General features: G+C 45.2%; 1 protein-coding gene across 1 annotated transcript in view; it reads left to right on the top strand.

The window, feature by feature from the left end:
• The first annotated feature begins 1405 nt into the window (after positions 1-1405).
• The window catches only part of LOC132403303 (zinc finger protein 850-like), a 40472-nt gene continuing 19475 nt past the window's right edge, over positions 1406-22402 (top strand). The window contains exons 1-2 of the mRNA XM_059986756.1: positions 1406-1460; positions 13733-14953. Coding sequence (XP_059842739.1) covers positions 13806-14953 — 1148 coding nt within the window. The 5' untranslated portion in view covers positions 1406-1460; positions 13733-13805. The remainder of the gene's footprint in view (positions 1461-13732; positions 14954-22402) is intronic.

Genomic DNA, 22402 nt, shown 5'->3' with positions numbered 1-22402 from the left:
CTATCCATCAATCCTGAATGACTGTGTCCATCAAATCAGGCCACTCCTTCAGTCCACTGAGGAATATTATTGAGCAAACTATTGTCCTTGCAGCAAAATAGTAAATAATTCAAAAAGAAGTCACAAACAGTTAATCAGCAATTTCCCCCTCTCTCTTAACTGTCGCAGATGTTCTTGCCTGTTTTTCGTCTCTCTTTCTCATGGTCAACATAACAGTAATAGTTCGTGGTTCTCGGGGGGGGGATGATTAACTCTTTACCCCATTGTCCATCAGGTCTGTTCATCACGCATAAAAGCAGGAGTAGGCCATTTGGCCCTTTGAGCCTGCACCGCTATTCAGTATGATCATGGCTGATCATCCAACTCAGAACCCTCTACCTGTTTTTTCTCCATACCCCCTGATCCCTTTAACCAGAAGGGCCATATCTAACTCACTCTTAAATATAGCCAATGAACTGGCCTCAACTGTTTCCTGTGACAGAGAATTCCACAGATTCATCACTCTCTGTGTGAAGAAGTTTTTCCTCATCTCGGTCCTAAAAGGCTTCCCCTTTATCCCTAAACTGTGACCTCTCGTTCTGGACTTCCCCAACATTGGAAACAATCTTCCTGCATCTAGTCTGTCCAATCCCTTTAGAATTTAATATGTTTCAATAAGATCCCCCTTCAATCTTCTAAATTCCAGTGAGTATAAGCCTAGTCGATCCAGTCTTTCTTCATATGGAAGTCCTGCCATCCCAGGAATCAATCTGGTGAACCTTCTTTGTACTCCCTCTATGGCAAGAATATCTTTCCTCAGATTAAGGGACCAAAACTGCACACAATACTCCAGGTGTGGTCTCACCAAGGCCTTGTACAACTGCAGTAGAACCTCCCTGTTCTTGCACTCGAATCCTCTTGCTATGAATGCCAACATACCATTTGCCTTTTTCACCACCTGCTGTACCTGCATGCCCACTTTCAATGACTGGTGTACAATGACGCTCAGGTCGCGTTGCACCTCCCTAATCGGCCACCGTTCAGATAATAATCTGTTTTCCTGTTCTTGCCACAAAGTGGATAACCTCACATTTATCCACATTAAATTGCATCTGCCATGAATTTGCCCACTCACCTAACCTATCCACGTCACTCTGCATCCTCTTAGCACCCTCCTCACTGCTAACACCGCCGCCCAGCTTCGTGTCATCCGCAAACTTGGAGATGCTGCATTTAATTTGCAGTCCTGAAAAAAGATCTTGATCTGAAACGGCGACTGCTCTCCCCTCTCCATAGTTGCTGCCTGCCCCCCCCCCCCCCCCCACCCGACTTTCCTCCAGCATTTTCTATCTGTATCTCTGGATTTCCGCATCGGCAGCTTTTCTCCTGGTTGATCGAATACGCATGCGCGGAGGTCTGCGGCAATCCCAAATATCGCGCATGCGCATTGTAGACGAGAAGCTCATAAGGTTCGGCCGCAGGTAGGAGGGGGTCTCCGGGCGGGCTTTAATCTTCGGTGTCTGAAACACGATTCAAGGGCTATTACTGTGAGCTCCTGCCGCACTGATCCTGTACCCAGGACAGCCCCGGTCCGTTCCCTCTTTCTCAGCCCCACGATCTGTACCCGAGCCCCGCGGGGCTTTCGGCTGTTGAGCGCTGGAGCCGCCGCCATTTCTGCAGCGCATGCGCATCGCTAGATGGTTCGGTGGCTGACAGACAGGTTTCTCTTTCGTGGCGCCTTCTGGGTAAAGAGGCAGCCACGGGTGACACTACCGGCGTGGTCCCCGTACAGTCTGAGGAAATGGGAGCGAATGTATCTCCCAAACACTGCCGAGTTCCAGCCATGTAAATCCGAGGATTAGTAACTCGAAACAAAAGTATATTTCCCAGTTAATCCTAGATGAAGAATTTACCTTCTAGTCAGTAAAAGTTTCAATTAGTGCTGTATGACAAAAAAAATCCTTTCGTCAGCTTTAGTTCTCTCCAGATAAATAACGATATTAAACAGCTTTGTCCTCGATACCAAGTGACTTATGGCTTTCACATCACAAAAGTGCCACACTCTAATGAAAATAACTACTACCCTCCCAATCATGTCATTGCCATTGCCATCAATGGGTTCATCACTGTCAGTCAGCTGGGAGAGGTTATCAAGGGAATTAGAAAATCTCCAGCATCATACATGTAGTAAAAAGTGTTCTTTGTAGTGTTGTGGAACATGAACAGAACTTGAAATAATACCAAAGGACAAGACAAACTAAGCCAAGTTACAGGTTGATCGAAGGCAGAAACAACCCATTCTCATGCAGACAGGAACACAGAGAATTTGATGGTCACTCTGGATACCAGATCCTTGCCTTGTTAGACAATGAGGTGTTCATATAGAAACATAGAAATCTACAGTACATTACACGCCCTTCGGCCCAGAATGTTGTGCTGACCATGAATTGAGAAACTGCCTAGAATTTCCCTACTTTTCCAAGCTCCATGTATCTATTTGAGAGTCTCTTAAAATACCCTATTGTACCTACCTCTCCCACCTTCACAATGCATTCCAAACACCTACCACTCTCTGTGTGAAAAAGTTACCTCTGACATCCCCCTTGTACCTACTTCCAAGTACCTTAAAACCATTTCAGTCTTGGGTAAAAGCTTCTGGCCCTCATCATCATATTCACCTCCTATCAGGTCACCTATCATCTTCTGTCACTCCAACGTTGACTCAACCAATTCTCACAAGGCTCCAATCCAAGCAACATCCTTGTAAATCTACTCTGCAGGCTTTCTCTGGAATCCTCATCCTTCCTGTAGTGAGGTGACCGGAATTGAATTGAACACCAAAAGTACCAAAAGTAGGGTCTAACTAAGACCTTATATAATTGTAAAGTTACCTGACAGCTTTTGATCTCAGACTCATGGTTGATGAAGTCTTTTTTTAACAACACTGTTAACCTGCACAGCAGCTTTGCGTGTGCCTTTGACACAGACCTCAAGATCTAGCTGATCATCCACACTGCCACGAGTCCCAATATTAATATTGTACTCTGTCTTCAAATTGAACCTACAAAATGAAACACTGGTGAGCTCCATCTGGCTCCTCTCTGCCCAGATTTGCATCCTATCAATGTGGCACAGTAACCTCTGACAACCATCCTGACTATCCACAACAACCCAACTTGTCATCAGCAGACTTACTTCCCCACCATTCTACTTCCTTATCAAGGTTATTTCTAAAAATTAAAAAGTAGAGGGGTTCCAGAACAGATCCCTATGGAACACTATTGGTCACCGTCCTCCATGAAGAATACGACCATCTACAACCACACTTTGCTTTCCGTGGACGAGCCAATTCTGGGTCCACAAAGCAAGATCTCCTTGGATCCTTGCCTCATTATTTTCTGAATGACCCTCACATGAGGAACCTTGTCAGAAGTCGGACTGAAAGCCATGTACTCGACATCCAATGCTGTACATTCATCAGTGTGGTTTGTTACATCCTCAAAGAATTCAATCAGGGTCGTGAAGCGTGACCTGCTCTTGACAAAGCCATGCTGACTACCCCTATTCAAATTATATCTCCCCAAATGTTCAAAAGTGCTGCCTCTCAGGATCTTCTCCAACAACTTGTCCACCACTGAAGCAAAGTTCGCTGGTCTATAATTTCCTGAGTTACGTCTAAAAAAAAAACATTTTTCAATTACAGTATGGAAACAGACCATCTCGGCCCTTCTAGTCCATACCGGACTCTTACTCTCATCTAGTCCCACCGACCTGCACTCAGCCGATAACCTTCCATTCCTTTCCTGTCCATATACTTATCCAATTTTACTTTAAATGACAATATCGTACCTGCCTCTACCACTTCTACTGGAAGCTCGTTCCACACAACTACCACTCTCTGAGTAAAGAAGTTCACCCTTGTGTTACCCCTAAACTTTTGCCCCCTAACTCTCAACTCGTGTCCTCTTGTTTGAATCTGCCCTACTCTCAATGGAAAAAGCCGATCCGCATCAACTCCATCTATCCGCCTCATAATTTTAAATATCTCTATCAAGTCCCCACTCAACCTTCTACGCTCCAAAGAATAAAGACCTAACTCGTTCAACCTTTCTCTGTAACTTAGGTGCTGAAACCCAGGTAACATTCTAGTAAATCTCTTCTGTACTCTCTCTATTTTGTTGACATCTTTCCTATAATTCGGTGACTAGAACTGTACATAATACTCTAAATTCGGCCTTGCCAATGCCTTGTACAATTTTAACATTACATCCCAACTCCTATACTCAATGCTCTGATTACCGAAAGCTTTCTTCACCACCCTATCCACATGAGATTCCACTGTCACGGAACTATGCACCATTATTCCTAGATCACTCTGTTCTACTGCATTCTTCAATCCCTACCATTTACCAAGTATGTCCTATTTTGGTTATTCCTACCAAAATGTAGCACCTCACACTTATCAGCATTAAACTCCATCTGCCATTTTTCAGTCCACTCTTCTAACTGGCCTAATTCTCTCTGCAAGCTTTGAAAATCTACTTCATTATCCACAACGCCACCTATCTTAGTATCATCTGCATACTTACTAATCCAATTTACCACCCCATCATCCAGATCATTAATGTATGTGATAAACAACATTAGACCCAGTACAGATCCCTGAGGCACACCACTAGTCACCGGCCTCTAACCTGACAAACAGTTATCTACCACTACTCTCTGGCATCTCCCATCCAGCCACTGTTGAATCCATTTTACTACTTCAATATTAACACCTAAAGATCGAACCTTCCTCACTAACCTTCTGTGCGGAACCTTGTCAAAAGCCTTACTGAAGTCTATATAGACAACATCCGCTGCTTTACCCTCGTCAACTTTCCTAGTAACCTCTTAAAAAAATTCAATAAGATTTGTCAAATATGATCTTCCATGCACAAATCCATGTTGACTGTTCCTAATCAGACCCTCTCTATCCAGATAATTATATATACCATCTTTAAGAATACCTTCCATTAATTTACCCACCACTGACGTCAAACTTACAGGCCTATAATTGCTAGGTTTACTCTTAGAACCCTTTTTAAACAATATGAGCAATACGCCAAACCTCTGGCGCCATCCCCATTTCTAATGACATTTGAAATATTTCTGTCAGAGCCCCTGCTATTTCTACACTAACTTCCCTCAAGGTCCTAGGCAATATCCTACAGGACCCGGAGATTTATCCAATTTTATATTCCTTAAAAGCACCAGCACTTCCTCCTCTTTAATTGTCATAGTTTCTATAACTTCCCTACTTGTTTCCCTTACCTTACACAATTCAATATCCTTCTCCTTAATGAATACCCCTCGAAGAAAGGAAATTGTTCGAAATCTCCCCCATCTCTTTTGGCTCCACACATAGTTGTCCACTCTGATTCTCACTATCCTTTTGCTATTAATATAGCTGTAGAAATGCTTTGGATTTACTTTCACCTTACTTACCAAAGCAACCTCATATCTTCTTTTAGCTTTTCTAATTTCTTTCTGAAGATTCTTTTTTACATTTTCATGTTGCAACTCTACAAATCTCTGGCGAGGCTGCACTTAGAGTATTATGTTCAATTCTGGGCACCTCACTATAGGAAGGATGTGGAAGCTATGGAGAGGGTGCAGAGGAGATTTACCAGGATGTTGCCTGGTTTGGAGAACAAGTCATATGAAGCAAGGTTAGCAGAGCTGGGACTTTTCTCTTTGGAGCGTAGAAGAATGAGAGGGGACTTGATAGAGGTCTACAAGATTATGAGAGGCATAGATAGGGTGGATAGTCAGTACCTGTTTCCCAAGGCACCAGTAGCAAATACCAGAGGGCATATGTACAAAATTAAGGGAGGGAAGTTTTGGGGAGACATCAGGGGTAAGTTTTTTACACAGAGGGTTGTGAGTGCCTGGAATGACTTGCCATGGACAGTGGTGGAGGCTAAAACATTAGGGGTATCTAAGAGCCTCTTGGACAGGGACATGAATGAAAGAAAAATTGAGGGTTATAAGGTAGTGTGGGTTTAGTACTTTTTAAGGATTATATGGGTTGGCACAACATGGGCCAGTACTGAAGGGCCAGTACTGTGCTGTAGTGTTCTATGGTTCTATTCTTTATATTTCTCGAGCACCTCATTTACACAATGCTGCCTATATTTATTGTAGATCTCTCTCTTTTTCCAAACCAAGTTTCCAATATCCCTTGAAAACCATGGCTGTCTCAAACTTTTAACCTTTCCTTTCAACCTAACAGGAACATAAAGATTCTGTACCCTCAAAATTTCTCCTTTAAATGACCTCCATTTCTCTATTACATCCTCCCCATAAAACAAATTGTCCCAAACCACTCCTTCTAAATCTTTTCGCATCTTCTCAAAGTTAGCCTTTCTGCAATCAAAAATCTCAACCTGGGTCCAGTGCTATCCTTCTCCATAATTATATTGAAACTAATGGCACTGTGATCACTGGACCCAAAGTGCTCTCCAACACATACCTCTGACACCTGACTTATCTTATTCCCTAGCAGGTGATCCAACACTGCCCCTTCTCTAGTTGGTACCTCTATGTATTGCTGCAAAAAAACTATCCTGCACATTTTACAAACTCCAAACAATCCAGCCCTTTTACAGTATGGGCTTCCCAGTCTTTGTGTGGGAAATTAAAATCTCCCACAATCACAACCCTGAGCTTACTACAAATATCTGCTATCTCCTTACAAATTTGCTCCTCCAATTCTTGCTCCCCATTAGGTGGTCTATAATACACCTTGTATAAGTGTGTTACTATACCTTTCCCATTCCTCAATTCCATCCAAGTAGCCTCCCTAGATAAGCCCTCTAATCTATCCTGCCAGAGCACTGCTGTAATATTTTCTCTGACAAGCAATGCAACACCTCCTCCTTTTGTCCCTCCGATTCTATCACGCTGGAAGCAACGAAATCCAGGAATATTTAGTTACCAATCACACCCCTTCTGCAACCATGTTTCACTATTAGCTACAACATCGTATTTCCAGGTATTAATCCATGCTCTAAGCTCATCCACCTTTCTTACAATGCTCCTAGCATTAAAATAAATGCATTTAAGAAATTCTCCACCTCTTCCTCTCTGTTTATCTCTAACGGTGCAAACAACTTTACTATCTTCTTTTTCTTCCTTCTCCCATACATCTGTTCCTACACTCTGGTTCCCATCACCCTCTCATATCTAGTTTAAATCCACTGGAGCCTTCTAGCAAACCTACCTGCAAGAATATTTGTCCCCTTCCAATTCAGATGTGAACCGTCCTGCTGGAACAGGTCCCATCTTCCTTGGAAAACTGCCGAATTATCTATAAATCTGAAGCCCTCCCTCCTGCACTATGTCTTCAGCCACGTGTTGATCTGCGCTTTCTTACTATTTCTAAACCCACCTGCACGTGGCACTGGTAGCAATCCTGAGATTGCTATCCTGGATGTCCTGTCCTTTAACTTGGTGCCTAACTGCCTAAACTCACCTTTCAGGACCTCCTCACTCTTCATACCCACGTAGTCCCTACATGGACCACGACATCCGGCTGCTCACCCTCCCTCTTGAGAATACTGAGAACTTATAACCATATAACAATCACAGCACGGAAACAGGCCATCTTGGCCCTCCTAGTCCGTGCCGAACCCTTAATCTCACCTAGTCCCACCTACCCGCACTCAGCCCATAACCCTCCACTCCTTTCCTGTCCATATACCTATCCAATTTTACCTTAAATGACACAACTGAGCTGGCCTCTACTACTTCTACAGGAAGCTCATTCCACACAGCTATCACTCTTTGAGTAAAGAAATACCCCCTCGTGTTTCCCTTAAACTTCTGCCCCCTAACTCTCAAATCATGTCCTCTAGTTTGAATCTCCCCTACTCTCAACGGAAACAGCCTGTTCACGTCAACTCTATCTATCCCTCTCAAAATTTTAAATACCTCGATCAAATCCCCCCTCAACCTTCTACGCTCCAATGAATAGAGACCTAACTTGTTAAACCTTTCTCTGTAACTTAATTGTTGAAACCCAGGTAACATCCTAGTAAATCGTCTCTGCACTCTCTCTAATTTATTGATATCTTTCCTATAATTCGGTGACCAGAACTGCACACAATATTCCAAATTTGGCCTTACCAATGCCTTGTACAACTTTAGCATTACATCCCAACTTCTGTACTCAATGCTTTGATTTATAAAGGCCAGCATTCCAAAAGCCCTCTTCACCACCCTATCTACATGAGACTCCACTTTCAGGGAACTATGCACAGTTATTCCTAGATCTCTCTGTTCCTCTGCATTCCTCAATGCCCTACCATTTACTCTGTATGTTCTATTTGGATTATTCCTGCCAAAATGTAGAACCTCACACTTCTCAGCATTAAACTCCATCTGCCAACGTTCAGCCCATTCTTCTAACCGGCATAAATCTCCCTGCAAGCTTTGAAAATCCACCTCATTATCCACAACACCTCCTACCTTAGTATCATCGGCATACTTACTAATCCAATTTACCACCCCATCGTCCAGATCATTTATGTATATTACAAACAACATTGGGCCCAAAACAGATCCCTGAGGCACCCCGCTAGTCACCGGCCTCCATCCCGATAAACAATTATCCACCACTACTCTCTGGCATCTCCCATCTAGCCACTGTTGAATCCATTTTATTACTCCAGCATTAATACCTAACGACTGAACCTTCTTAACTAACCTTCCATGTGGAACTTTGTCAAAGGCTTTGCTGAAGTCCATATAGACTACATCCACTGCCTTACCCTCGTCAACATTCCTCGTAACTTCTTCAAAAAATTCAATAAGGTTTGTCAAACATGACCTTCCACGCACAAATCCATGCTGGCTACTTCTAATCAGATCCCGTCTATCCAGATAATTATAAATACTATCTCTAAGAATACTTTCCATTAATTTACCCACCACTGATGTCAAACTGACAGGTCTATAATTGCTAGGCTTCCTTCTAGAACCCTTTTTAAACAATGGAACCACATGAGCAATACGCCAATCCTCCGGCACAATCCCCGTTTCTAATGACATATTAAAGATCTCCGTCAGAGCTCCTGCTATTTCTACACATACTTCCCTCAAGGTCCTGGGGAATATCCTGTCAGGACCCGGAGATTTATCCACTTTTAAATTTCTTAAAAGCGCCAGTACCTCCACCTCTTTAATTGTCATAGGTTCCATAACTTCCTTACTTGTTTCCCACACCTTAGACAATTCAATATCCTTCTCCTTAGTGAATACCGAAGAGAAGAAATCATTCAAAATCTCTCCCATCTCCTTCGGTTCCACACATAGCTGACCACTCTGATTCCCTAAGGGGCCAATTTTATCCCTCACTATCCTCTTGCTTTTAATATAACTGTAGAAACCTTTTGGATTTACTTTCACCTTATTTGCCAAACCAACCTCGTATCTTCTTTTAGCTTTTCTAATCTCTTTCTTAAGATTCCTTTTACATTCTTTATATTCCTCGAGCAATTCCTTTACTCCATGCTGCCTATATCTATTGTAGACATCCCTCTTTTTCTGAACCAAATTTCTAATATCCCTTGAAAACCATGGTGCTCTCAAACCTTTAACCTTTCCTTTCACCCTAACAGGAACATAAAGATTCTGTACCCTCATAATTTCACCCTTAAATGACCTCCATTTCTCTATTACATCCTTCCCATAAAACAACTTGACCCAATCCACTCTCTCTAAATCCCTTCGCATCCCCTCAAAGTTAGCCTTTCTCCAATCAAAAATCTCAACTCTAGGTCCAGTCCTGTCCTTCTCCATAATTATATTGAAGCTAATGCTATTGTGATCACTGGACCCGAAGTGCTCCCCAACACATACATCTGTCAGCTGACCTATCGCATTCCCTAACAGGAGATCCAACACTGCCCCGTCTCTAGTCAGTACTTCTATGTATTGTTGCAAAAAACTATCCTGCACACATTTCACAAACTCTAAACCATCCAGCCCTTTTACAGAATGAGCTTCCCAGTCTACGTGTGGAAAATTAAAATCTCCCACAATCACCACCTTGTGTTTACTACAAATATCTGCTATCTCCTTACACATTTGCTCTTCCAACTCACGCGCCCCATTAGGTGGCCTATAATACACTCCTATCAGTGTTACTGCACCTTTCCCATTCTTCAATTCCACCCAAATGGCCTCCCTAGAGGAGCTCTCTAATCTATCCTTCCAAAGCACCGCCATAAGATTTTCTCGGACAAGCAATGCAACACCTCCTCCTCTGGCCCCTCCTACTCTATCACACCTGAAGCAACTAAATCCAGGAATATTTAGTTGCCAATCACACCCTTCCTGCAACCATGTTTCACTAATAGCTACAACATCATAATTCCAGGTATCAATCCACGCTTTAAGCTCATCCACCTTTCTTACAATGCTCCTAGCATTAAAATAGATACATTTAAGATACTCTCCATCTCCTCCTCTCTTTCCATCCCTAACAATGCATTCAAATTTATTATCCTTTTCTTTCTTCTCCCCTACATCTTCGGGCTGAGCTCATCCCTTCTCCATCACCTGCCTTTCCTCCCTCACACACTGTCTATTTACTTGCTCCACTGGTGAACTAACCTCCTCTCCCATAGTCTCAAATAGTCTCCCGCCCCCCCATCTTACTAGTTTAAAGTCCGCCCTGTAGCCCTAGCAAACCTCCCCGCTAGGATATTGGTCCCCCCACGATTCAAGTGTAACCCGTCCTTCTTGAACAGGTCACTCCTGCCCCAGAAGAGGTCCCAATGATCCAGAAACTTGAATCCCTGCCCCCTGCTCCAATCCCACAGCCACGCATTCATCCTCCACCTCATCCTATTCCTACTCTCACTGTCGCGTGGCACAGGCAGTAATCCCGAGATTACTACCTTTGCGGTCCTTCTTCTTAACTGCCTTCCTAACTCCCTATACTCTCGTTTCAGGACCTCTTCCCCTTTCCTTCCTATGTCATTGGTACCTACATGTACCACGACCTCTGGCTCTTCACCCTCCCACTTCAGGATATCTTGGACGTGATCAGAAACGTCCCGAACCCTGGCACCAGGGAGGCAAATTACCATCGGGACTCCCAGTCACCTCCACTGAAACGCCTGTCTGAGCCCCTGACTATTGAGTCCCCTATTACTATGGACCTCTTTCTTCTAACCCTACCCTTCTGAGCTACAGGGCCGTCCTCTGTGCCGGAGGCTCGGCCACTGTCACTCCCACCAGGTAGGCTGTCACTCCCACCAGGTAGGCTGTCCCCCCCAACAGTACTCAAACATGAGTACTTATTTTCAAGGGGTACAGCCACTGGGGTACTCTCTAGTACCTGCCTCTTCCCCTTCCTGACTGTAACCCACCTATCTGCCTCCCGTGGTCCCGGAGTGACCACCTGCCTGTAACTCCTCTCTATCACCTCCTCACTCTCCCTGACCAGGCGAAGGTCATCGAGCTGCAGCTCCAGTTCCCTAACTCGGTCCCTCAGGAGCTGCAGTTTGGTGCACCTGGCGCAGATGTGGACGTCCGGGAGGCTCGGAGACCTCAGGATCTCCCACATCCGACACCGAGAACAACAAGCTGCCCTCACACTCATACCTCCCAAATAACTGAAAATACAAGAACTAAAAGATAAGCCTACTGTGCCCTCTTCCGCCTAAGCCCTCTGAGCCCAAGCCCTACACTCTGCGCCCGGCTCACTCCCAAGCCCTACACTCTGCGCCCGGCTCACTCCCAAGCCCTACACTCTGCGCCCGGCTCACTCCCAAGCCCTACACTCTGCGCCCGGCTCACTCCCAAGCCCTACACTCTGCGCCCGGCTCACTCCCAAGCCCTACACTCTGCGCCCGGCTCACTCCCAAGCCCTACACTCTGCGCCCGGCTCACTCCCAAGCCCTACACTCTGCGCCCGGCTCACTCCCAAGCCCTACACTCTGCGCCCGGCTCACTCCCAAGCCCTACACTCTGCGCCCGGCTCACTCCGCTGCCCGCAAACGAAGCTGCCCGCTTCTTAAGGTGGCGTTCTTTATATATCTTCCCTCCTTCCCGGGCCTCCTTCACGCGCCTGCGCAGTCCCACCTCTCAGAACTCCGATCTGAGAAACAATTGGACAATTTGAAAAATGGCCGCCGCCGCACTTCCTCTCAAGCCTCGCTGTCCTCTTCCAAAAGAGAGAGCTTGATCCGAGTTATCGCAGACCCTGACACCCGGGAGGCAACGAACCATCCGGAGTACTCGATCTCTTCCACAGAACCTCCTGTCTGTCCCCCTAACTATCGAATCCCCTATCATTACTGCTCTCCTCTTTTCCCTCCTTCACTTCTGAGCTGAGGGTCCAGATTTGGTGCCAGAGACGCAACCACTGCAACTTTTCCCCGGTAGGTCGTCCCCACCAACAGTATCCAAAACGGTATACTTATTATTGATGGGAATGGCCACAGGGGTGCTCTGCTCATTCTGTCTATTCCCCTTCCCTCTCCTGACAGTCACCCAGTTACCTGTCTCCTGACTCTTAGGGGTGACCATCTCCCTGTAAATTCCTGTTTATTTCTGCCTCTGCCTCCTGAATGATCCAAAGTTCATCCAGCTCCAGCTCCCTAACATGGTTTGTCAGGGGCTGCAGCTGGATGCACCTTTTGTAGGTGTAGTAACTGGGGAGAATTGTGCTCACCCTAACCTCCCACATACTGCAAACGGAGCACTCAACTGCCCTAACTGCTGCCTCCATTACCTACTCCTAAGCTAATGAGATTAATTAAAGGAGCTTACCCAGCCTTACCTCACTTGGAGTGAAGCTCGTCCTCAGCCTCTGCTCGCTTTTTAAATTCCACCGCTGATCTCAAGAGGCCGACTTTCATGTGCTTGCACAGTCATGCCCCATTCAAACCTCGCTTCTGCCTGTTCTCACCGAAGCCTATTGAGCCAAAACCATCCCACTCTGCCTCAGTCCACTCTGATGATGGCCTCTGTACATGGCAGTCTTTTTTTCAAACCTTTAGCGTGCTACCTCACGCGCCTGCGCAGTCTAGCCTCTTTTTTAAAAAATTCCCTTTCTTGAACAAGAGAACAACGTCTTCCAATCCTTTGGTTCTTCTGCTGTCCTGATTGATAATACAAAGGTCGTTGCCAGAGGCTCAGCCATCTTCTCCTTCACTTCCCACAGTAGCGTGGGGTATATCTCAACTTGAGTTGAACTGGGTAACATTGGGATGACAGAGATCACACTGAAAGAAGATCTTACATAGATAAGTAAAATTATGAAAGGGATAGATAAGATAGAGGCAGGAAAGTTGTTTTCACTGGTAGGTGAGACTAGATCTAGAGGACATTGCCTCAAGATTTGGGGGGTGTGGGATGGAGATGAGGAGCAACTGTTTTTCCCAGAGAGTGGTGAATCTGTGGATTTCTCTGCCCAGTGATGCAGTGGAGGCAGCCTCAGTAAATGTATTTGAGACAAGGTTGGATAAATTTTTGCATAGCAGAGAAATTGAGGGTTATGGGGAAAAGGCAGGTAGGTGGAAATGAGTCCATGGCCAGATCAGCCATTATCTTATTAAATGACCCTCACATTAGGGAATGGAACAGGCTTGATGGGCCAGATGGCCTACTCCTGCTTCTTATGTTCTCAGAACAGACTAAAATCTCACCTGAAATATTGTCCTTCATCCACTGATCTCTTTTGCAATTATTTTTACAGGTGTGCTGAATGTGGGACAGGGTTCACGCAATCATCTCAACTGAATGAACGCCAGTGAGCTCACACTGAGAAGATGCCATTTATCTGCTCAGACTGTGGGAAGGGATTCACTCACTTTTCAACACTACAGAGACACCAGCAAGTTCACACTGGGGAGAGGCCATTCACCTGCTCAGACTGTGGAAAGGGATTCATTCGGTCAAATCACCTACTGACTCACCAGTTTGTTCACACTGGGGAGTGGCCATACTGCTGCTCTGAATGTGGGAAGGGATTCACTCAGTCATCCACCCTTGTGAAGCACTACCAAATTCACACCGGGGAGAGGCCATTCACCTGCTCAGACTGTGGTAAGGAATTCACTCAGCCATCTCACCTACTGACACACCGGGTAGTTCACACTGGGCAGTGGCCTTTCACATGCTCTGAATGTGGGAAGAGATTCACTCGGTCATCTCAACTGCAGGAACATCAGCAACTGCACACTGGGACGAGGCCGTTCATCTGTTCTGAGTGTGGGAATGGATTCGCTCGGTCATTTCAACTGAAGGTACATCAGCGAGTTCACACTGGGAAGAAACCATTCACCTGCTCAGATTGTGATAAGGAATTCACGCGGTCATATAACTTGAAAGTTCATCAGCGAATCCACACTGGGGAGAAGCCGTACACATGCTCAGACTGTGGGAAGGAATTCACACGGTCATCTGACTTAAAAATACATCAGCGAGTTCATACTGGGGAGAAACCATTCACCTGCTCAGATTGTAGAAAACAATTTGCACGGTCATCTGACTTGAAAGTGCATCAGCGACTTCATACCGGGGAGAAGCTATTTAGCTGCTCTGAGTGTGGGAAGAGATTCACTCGATCATCTCATCTACTCACACACCAGTTAGTTCACACTGGGGAGAAACCATTCACCTGCTCAATCTGTGGGAAGGAATTCATTCGGTTCTCTGACTGGAAAGTGCATCAGCGAGTTCACACTGGGGAGAAGCCATTCACCTGTTCTGAATGTGGGAAGGGATTCACTCGGTCTTCTCAGCAGAAGGAACATCAGCGAATTCACACTGGGGAGAAACCTTTCAAATGCTCAGACTGTGGGAAGGAATTCACTCGGTCGTTTCAACTGAAAGAACATCAGCGAGTTCACACTGGAGAGAGGCCTTCCACTCGGCATCCCTGTAAACCCTCCTCTGTCCACTCTGACACATTCAGGTGACAGCTGACCCGAGAAGGACATTGTGACATGTGGCAGGTTTCACAAAACACATTCATACTAGCTGATTTTTTTAATATAACCTCCCGATTTGCGTAGTTATCTTGACTAAACCACTTCCTCCCTTCCTATCTTTACACCCGTCCCACTAATCTCCCTCCTGGAACATACCTTGCTAGCAAGAAAAGGTCTACACACTCCCATTTACCTCCTCCCTCAGCTCCTTTCTGGATCACAAACAATCCTTCCAGGTGAGGCAACACTGCACCTGCAAATCTCTCAGGTTGATGTACAGTATCTGATGCTCCCAGTGCAGCCTCCTCTACATCCTCTACATCTACTAGCATCCTGTAGAAGTAGTAGAGGCCAGTTCAGTTGTGTCATTTAAGGTAAAATTAGATAGGTATATGGACAGGAAAGGAGTGGAAGGTTATGGGCTGAGTGCGGGTAGGTGGGACTAGGTGAGATTAAGAGTTCGGCACGGACTAGGAGGGCCGAGATGGCCTGTTTACGTGCTGTGATTGTTATATGGTTATATCAGAGAGACCCAATGCAGGTCAGGAATCCAGTTTGTCAAGTACATTTGCTCTGTCCGCAATAAACAGAATTACCCGGTCACAAACAAGTGAAAATCTGCAGATGCTGGAAATCCAAATAACACACACAAAATCTTTCCAAAGATTTCAAGGTCCTTGGCCCCAATCATCTTATCTTAATGATGTAAAGCCTACTAGGCAAATCAGAGCTGTCTTGTTTCCACCTGTGCAGCAGACACGCAAGCTCTCCTCCACCACCACTTTCCTGCTTTTTGTTTTGCTTGTCTTCTTTGTTTGAGTTGAGCTCTACTGTCACTTATTCTGTCATCTTGCAGTAAACTGGTGTTGGTCACAATTGTGAATGATTTGGAGGAGAATGTAGGTCGGACAATTAGTGAGGTTATGGATGACACCAAAATTGGTGTGTGGTGAAAGTGAGGGTTGTCTGTGATTGCAATGGGATGGAAACCAACTGGGAAAGTGAGCTAAGGAACGGCAGGTGGAACTTAACTACGGCAAGCAAAACGTAATTGATTTTGGGAAGTTAAATCAGAGCAGAAAATACAGAGTGAATGACAGGGTCCAGTGAGAGTGGCAGAACAGAGGGGCGGAAGGGTGCAAATAGAGGCATCCCTAGAAGTGGTGACACACATAGACATGAGATTGAAGAAGGTGTGGATGGGTTCTTGTGCTGTGTAAATCTGTGGCTGTCAGTGAAAATAGTTGCGTCATTGTCCAGTTGTAAGCCAGTGAATTTACTTTCTCTTCTCTTAGAGAGACAAGAGTGCTGGAAACCGTGCCATCCGGGTGAGCACAGGGAAACGCAGCATTTCACTGTACGAGCCAGCGGTGAAGCTGTGACTGACCAGTCCACAGTACAAGCCCCAGGCAGCTGGTGGTATTGTAAAGGACAAATGGCTACACCAATTAATCAACACTACTAAGGAAGTCCATTAAATTGCAGACCATAATGTGGGAGAGAAAGTACAGCAGTGTAAAGCTGATTCTGACATGCGAATGAAACCTCGTGAGTTGCAAAGAGGACAGAAGGTTATGATCTCAGTACATCAGCTGGGGCCTGTTACATCTCCGAGATGTGCAGAGCCATATCATGCCAGGGACAGAGCCAGTCCATCAGTCTATCAAATCCAGACTGCTCCAGATAGTTTACTTTGGCAGCATATGAATCCACTTGTAGATAGTGACTGTTCTTTGGAAGCTGAGGTCCATAGGTACATTGTCAATGGGATGCTCTGGATGGAGATGATGATACTCTTAGATTTATCTTTCAGGCAATGTTGAAGGTGAGGATGAAGGAGCTGTTGACCCCTCAGTCGGTTGGGCGCAAACACCTGCAGTTTGAAGGATAGTTCACTTCATACTCAGCATCAAGAAGGGTGGGTTAAGGAAAGGCAATCTTTGCAATCGCCTGAGCCAAGGCAGACACAATGGAGGAGAGAAACAGATATGTTCAACACCAAATGTTCTGGGAATGAAGCATGCAATAGAAGAGTTGAATTTTGAGGAGGTATCAGGTAATCAGATAAGTACAGAAATTGTTCTTGATGGTTTTACTTACAGATATTCGGAAATAACTGATGTTGGAATAGTACTGATGAGTGTCCTCAAAATGGTCAAATGCTTGATTGAAGGTTATACGTTTTCCAATAAAGTGTATTATTTCCAAATTGTATATTCATTATTCATCTGAACTGATGCAAGTGTAGTGGTAGTTAGCAGTGTCGTTCCTCTGCCACTCAGTTAGCCACTCCCACATGGGAGGAGTTCCACACTGTACAAGCAGGGTTGTCAATAAAGACCTGTTGAATATCCTGCATGACTGTCCTAGTGTGCTCTGCACTTTTCCTCAATAAAATGCACAACATGGTGTCAGAAGTGGTTCAACAATGCAAAATCAATCAGTTGAAGAACGGACCTCCAGTGGACAAATGCTGGTTTGTTCTCAGCATCCCAGTTCCAGTGGACTTCCCTGAGTTACAACAGAAAATTTATTTCAGATTTGAAACTCTTTTTGATAGTATTTCAGGAGCTGTATTGTCGTGCAGTTTGTTATATCAAATAAAAGTGCATTTTCTAAATGGAGGGGAATTTCAATCATCTGAGTTGCAAAGACACTTGGAAGTCCTTATGTTGGATTCACTGGAGGTTAATTTGCAGGCTGAGTTGTTGGCAAGGAAAGCAAATACTATGTACGCATTCACTTCAAGAGGACTAGAATATACAAAGATGTATAGTTGAATCTTTATGAAGCACAGGCAAGGCCTCATTTGGAGTGTTGGGTGATCGGCAAATTGCAGTGGGTCCAGGTGTTTTCTGAAGCAAGAGCTGATTTCAGCCATAACCCAACTCTCAAATCACCTAAGATTAGAGTGCTAGTGAACAATAGTCATTAAGGCAGTTCACCCTGCTCTTATATACTGGTATAATTGTAACCCTTTTGAATCGGGTGGGAACTTCTGACCGTAGCAATAAGATTGAAAATGGTGTTTAATACCCCCACTAATTAGTTAGCTCTGGTTTTCAGAGTGTTACCTTTGTAGAAAATAATGGTCTGCAAACCCTGCCAGAATTGACATGCATTCGATGTCGCCTGAAACCTTGCTTGGATTTATTTCTTAGCTCTTGAAGTAGCCCTCTGCAAGTCATGCCTTGTTCACTTGTACAGACCTGGGTGGCCAGACTTAAATGTCACAGATCTAACGCTCCACAGACTACGAGCCACTTGGTCATCCATAGGTTTTGATCTGCATACGTATGCCATAGTAAGTTGTCATTGGCACACGCTCATCCACACAGGTTTTAATGAAGTCTGTGTCAGCTGTGCGGTACTCACTCACACTCGAAGATGAATCCCTGAATACACCAAATCAAAGTTGTCCTGTAATGCTCCTGCACCTCACTTGTTCAAATCTTCTTGGCCCTCACTGCGACTGTTGCAGTATTTGGTGTCTGCCGACACTCCGGGAGAAGACATACAGCCAGGTGATCAGACATTCCAAAGTGTGGACGTCGGATAGCACGGTAAGTGTTCTTGATGGTCGTGTGACAATGGCCCAAGGTGTTGGTTCCTCGTACTAAAGGTGATCTGTTGGTAATAATTATTGCGAGGCTTTTTCAATCTGGCCTGGATCAAATCTCCCCTAGAATGATGGGGATGGCTTCAGGATGTACTATTTGTGCCTGTTGATCACGTCGCAGAGTTCGTCTGGAGCCTGAGGTGGAATGTAAACTTCCATGAAAATGATCACTGAAATCTCCTGCAGCAGGTAAAATGACTGGCACTTCACCACGTGGTGTTCCAGGAGTAATATGAAGTATTCTGTGCACTTTTGGTTATCTACCTGCAGGAAAGATGTAAGTAACGTTGGAAGAGCAGAGGGAAATTTGAGAAGGATGTTGCTGGGTCCAGAGGACCTGAGGTATGAGAAAGGTTTGAAGAGGTTAGAATTTTATTCAATAGAACATGGAAGATTGAGAGCAGATTTGATGGAGGTCTACAAATTATGAGTGGTTTAGGGAGGGTAAATGCAAGCAGGCTTTTCAACTGAGATTAGGTGGGACTAAAACCTGAGGTCATGGGTTATGGGTGAAAGGCAAAAACTTTCAGAGGACCATTGGGGGGAGGGGTTCCTTCTTCACTCAGAGGACTGTGAGAGTCTGGAAAGAGCTACCAGCAGCAGTGGTGCATACGAGCTTGATTTCAATATTTAAGCAAAGTTTGGATAGGTAGAGAGGACTATGGTCCAGAGCAGGTCCATGAGATGAGGCAGTTTATATGGCTTTGACTTGGACTAGGTTGGGCAGAAGGGCCAGTTTTTGTGCTGTACTCTTAAAAGGCTCTGTGACTTCAATTGGATCTTCAAGCATATATCCTATTAGAACAGCTTTTTTTTCTTTTCACTAACTGTTTTCCACAATCGATCCCCCAGGGTACCTGATACTGTTGCAATGGAATGAGGCGAACCCAAGTGCAGGACACAGACAAGGAGGTAGTATTAACAAAAGTGTGTTTATAATAGTTGCCAGGAAGGCCGGGGAGCAAGGATTAGATGCTAAGGGGAACATGAGCGTTGGACAACAAACCAGAGGAGCTTGGACTTGGCCACCGAGCCTGGACTTGGACACTGAGTGACAAAGCCAAACTGACGCACAATTTGTATTGTGGCTCAGAGCAGTGGCAAATGGCCTGCAATACTCAGCTGGACATGAGGCTCTTGACTCGACCCAGGAACTGTGGATGGCAGGTTCTCAACTCAGCTCATTCTCAGTGGTCCAGAACGAGCATAGCTGCACTGCTGAGGTGACAAACCAGCAGTGAGTAGATGTAAGCTGGAGTTTTTTATGCTGCTGGTTCGAATGAGGATCAGGTGCCCTAATCAAGGAGCCCAGTGGAACATGGGGAAAAAAAACTGAAATGAGGAGTCAACGGACTGGACCGTGAGAGATACTCTGCCCTCTACTCCAGTTGGAGCAGGAGTTGGATGCCTTGAGGATCATTTAGGAGGATGAAAATATCATAGATGAGACTTTTGAATAGGTGGCTTCAGACAGTGGGTGGGAAACCACCAGGAGAGGGAAAGAGATTAAGTAGTTAAATATTCCCCTCAGCAACAATTATACCCCTTTCGATATTGCTGGTGGGGAATGACCAATCAGCTGACACAGCAGCAGCCAGGCTGGTGGCACTGCGGCGGGCTCAGCCTGACACGGAAGGACAAAGGAGGCAGCACAGTAGTTATAGGGGACACAGTAGTGCAGGGGAAAGAAAGGAGATTTTGAGGATGCAAAAGTGTCACCAGGGTGGTGTGCTACCACCCGGGTGCTGGGATCCAGGATGGATAAAAGCATCAGCAGGACAAGCAGCAAAATGGCTTCTTCCCCTCTGCCATCCAATTCTGAAATGGACATTGAAGCTTTGGACACTACCTCACTTTTTTAATATACAGTATTTCTGTTTTTGCACATTTTTAATAATCTATTCACTATACGTAATTGATTTACTTGTTTATCTATTATTATGTTTTATTTATTATTATTTTCTCTCTCTACTAGATTATCGCATTGAACTGCTACTGCTGCTATATTAACAAATTTCACGTCAAATGCCAGTGATAATAAACCTGATTCTGATAACAGGTATGACGGGTCTGACAGTTTGAAGTGTGTATTGTGCTACGTAACCCGTAACAGGTTAAAAAAGACCAGCAGAAATAGACACACTTGGAGTCTGAGTCTTCCATTATAAATACTATTTTATTAGTAACTGTGTGATAAATTGTCAGAGTGGACTGAGGCAGAGTGGGACGACTTTGGCTCAATCAGGCTTCAGCAAGAACAGGCAGAGGCGAGCTTTGAACGGGGCACAACAGCGCAAGCGCGTGGAAGTCGGCCTCAGATCAGCGGGGGAATTTAAAAAGAGAGCAGAGGCTGAGTACAAGCTTCACTCCAGGTGAGGTAAGGCCAGGTAAGCTCCTTTAATTAATCTAATCAGCTTACGAGTAGGTAATGGAGGCAGCAGTTAGGGCAGTTGAGTGCTCCGCTTGCAGTATGTGGGAAGTCAGGGCGAGCACTGTTGTCCCTGATGACTACACCTGCAAAAGGTGCATCCAGCTGCAGCTCCTGACAAACTGTGTTAGGGAAATGGAGCTGGAGCTGGAGCTGGATGAACTTCAGATCATTCGGGAGGCAGAGACAGAAATAGACAGGAATTTCAGGGAGATAGTCATTCCTAGGAGTCAGGAGACAGGTAGTTGGGTGACTGTCAGGAGAGGGAAGGGGAATAGACAGGAAGAGCAGAGCACCCCTGTGGCCATTCCCATCAACAATAAGTATACCGTTTTGGATCCTGTTGGTGAGGATAACCTACCAGGGACAAGTTGCAGTGGTTGCGTCTCTGGCACCGAGACTGGACCCACAGCTCAGAAGGGAAGGAGGGAAAAGGGGAGAGCAGTAGTGATAGGGGGTTCAATAGTTAGGGGGACAGATAGGATGTTCTATGGAAGAGATTGAGAATCCCGGATGGTCTGTTGCCTCCCTGGTGCCAGGGTCCACGATATCTCGGATCGAGGTCTCAGTATTCTCAAGAGGGAGGGTGAGCAGCCGGATGTCGTGGTCCATGTTGGGATCAATGACGTGGGTAGGAAGAGTGAGGAGGTAGAGCTAGGTGCCAAGTTAAAGGACAGGACCTCCAGGATAGCAATCTCAGGATTGCTACCAGTGCCACGTGCAGGTAGGTTTAGAAATAGTAAGGTAGTGCAGATCAACACGTGGCTGAAGACATGGTGCAGGATGGAGGGCTTCAGATTTATAGATAATTTGGCAGTTTTCCAGGGAAAATGGGACCTGTTCCAGCAGGACGGTTCACATCTGCACTGGAGGGGGACAAATATTCTTGCAAGTAGGTTTGCTAGAGAGGGTCCAGTGGATTTAAACTAGATATGAGGGGGGGATGGGAACCAGAGTGTAGGAACAGATGTATGGGAGAAGGAAGCAAAAGAAGACAGTAAAGTTCTTTGTACTGTTAGAGATAAACAGAGAGGAAGAGGTGGAGAATTTCTTAAATGCATTTATATTAATGCTAGGAGCATTGTAAGAAAGGTGGATGAGCTTAGAGCATGGATTGATACCTGGAAATGTTGTAGCTATTAGTGAAACATGGTTGCAGAGGGGTGTGATTGGCAACTAAATATTCCTGGATTTCGTTGCTTCGGGTATGATAGAATAAGAGGGGGAGGTGTTACATTGCTTGACAGAGAAAATATTATAGCAGTGCTCAGGCAGGATAGATTAGAGGGCTCGTCTAGGGAGACTATTTGGGTGGAATTGAGGTATGGGGAAGGTGTAGGGGTGTATTTTAGACCATCTAATGGGGAATGAGAATTGGTGGAGCAA

The sequence above is a fragment of the Hypanus sabinus genome, chromosome 12, assembly GCF_030144855.1.
Source record: "Hypanus sabinus isolate sHypSab1 chromosome 12, sHypSab1.hap1, whole genome shotgun sequence".
Classification (NCBI taxonomy): Eukaryota; Metazoa; Chordata; class Chondrichthyes; order Myliobatiformes; family Dasyatidae; genus Hypanus; species Hypanus sabinus.
The sequence above is the reverse complement of the archived record's forward strand: the minus strand, read 5'-3'. Positions and strand labels throughout refer to the sequence as shown.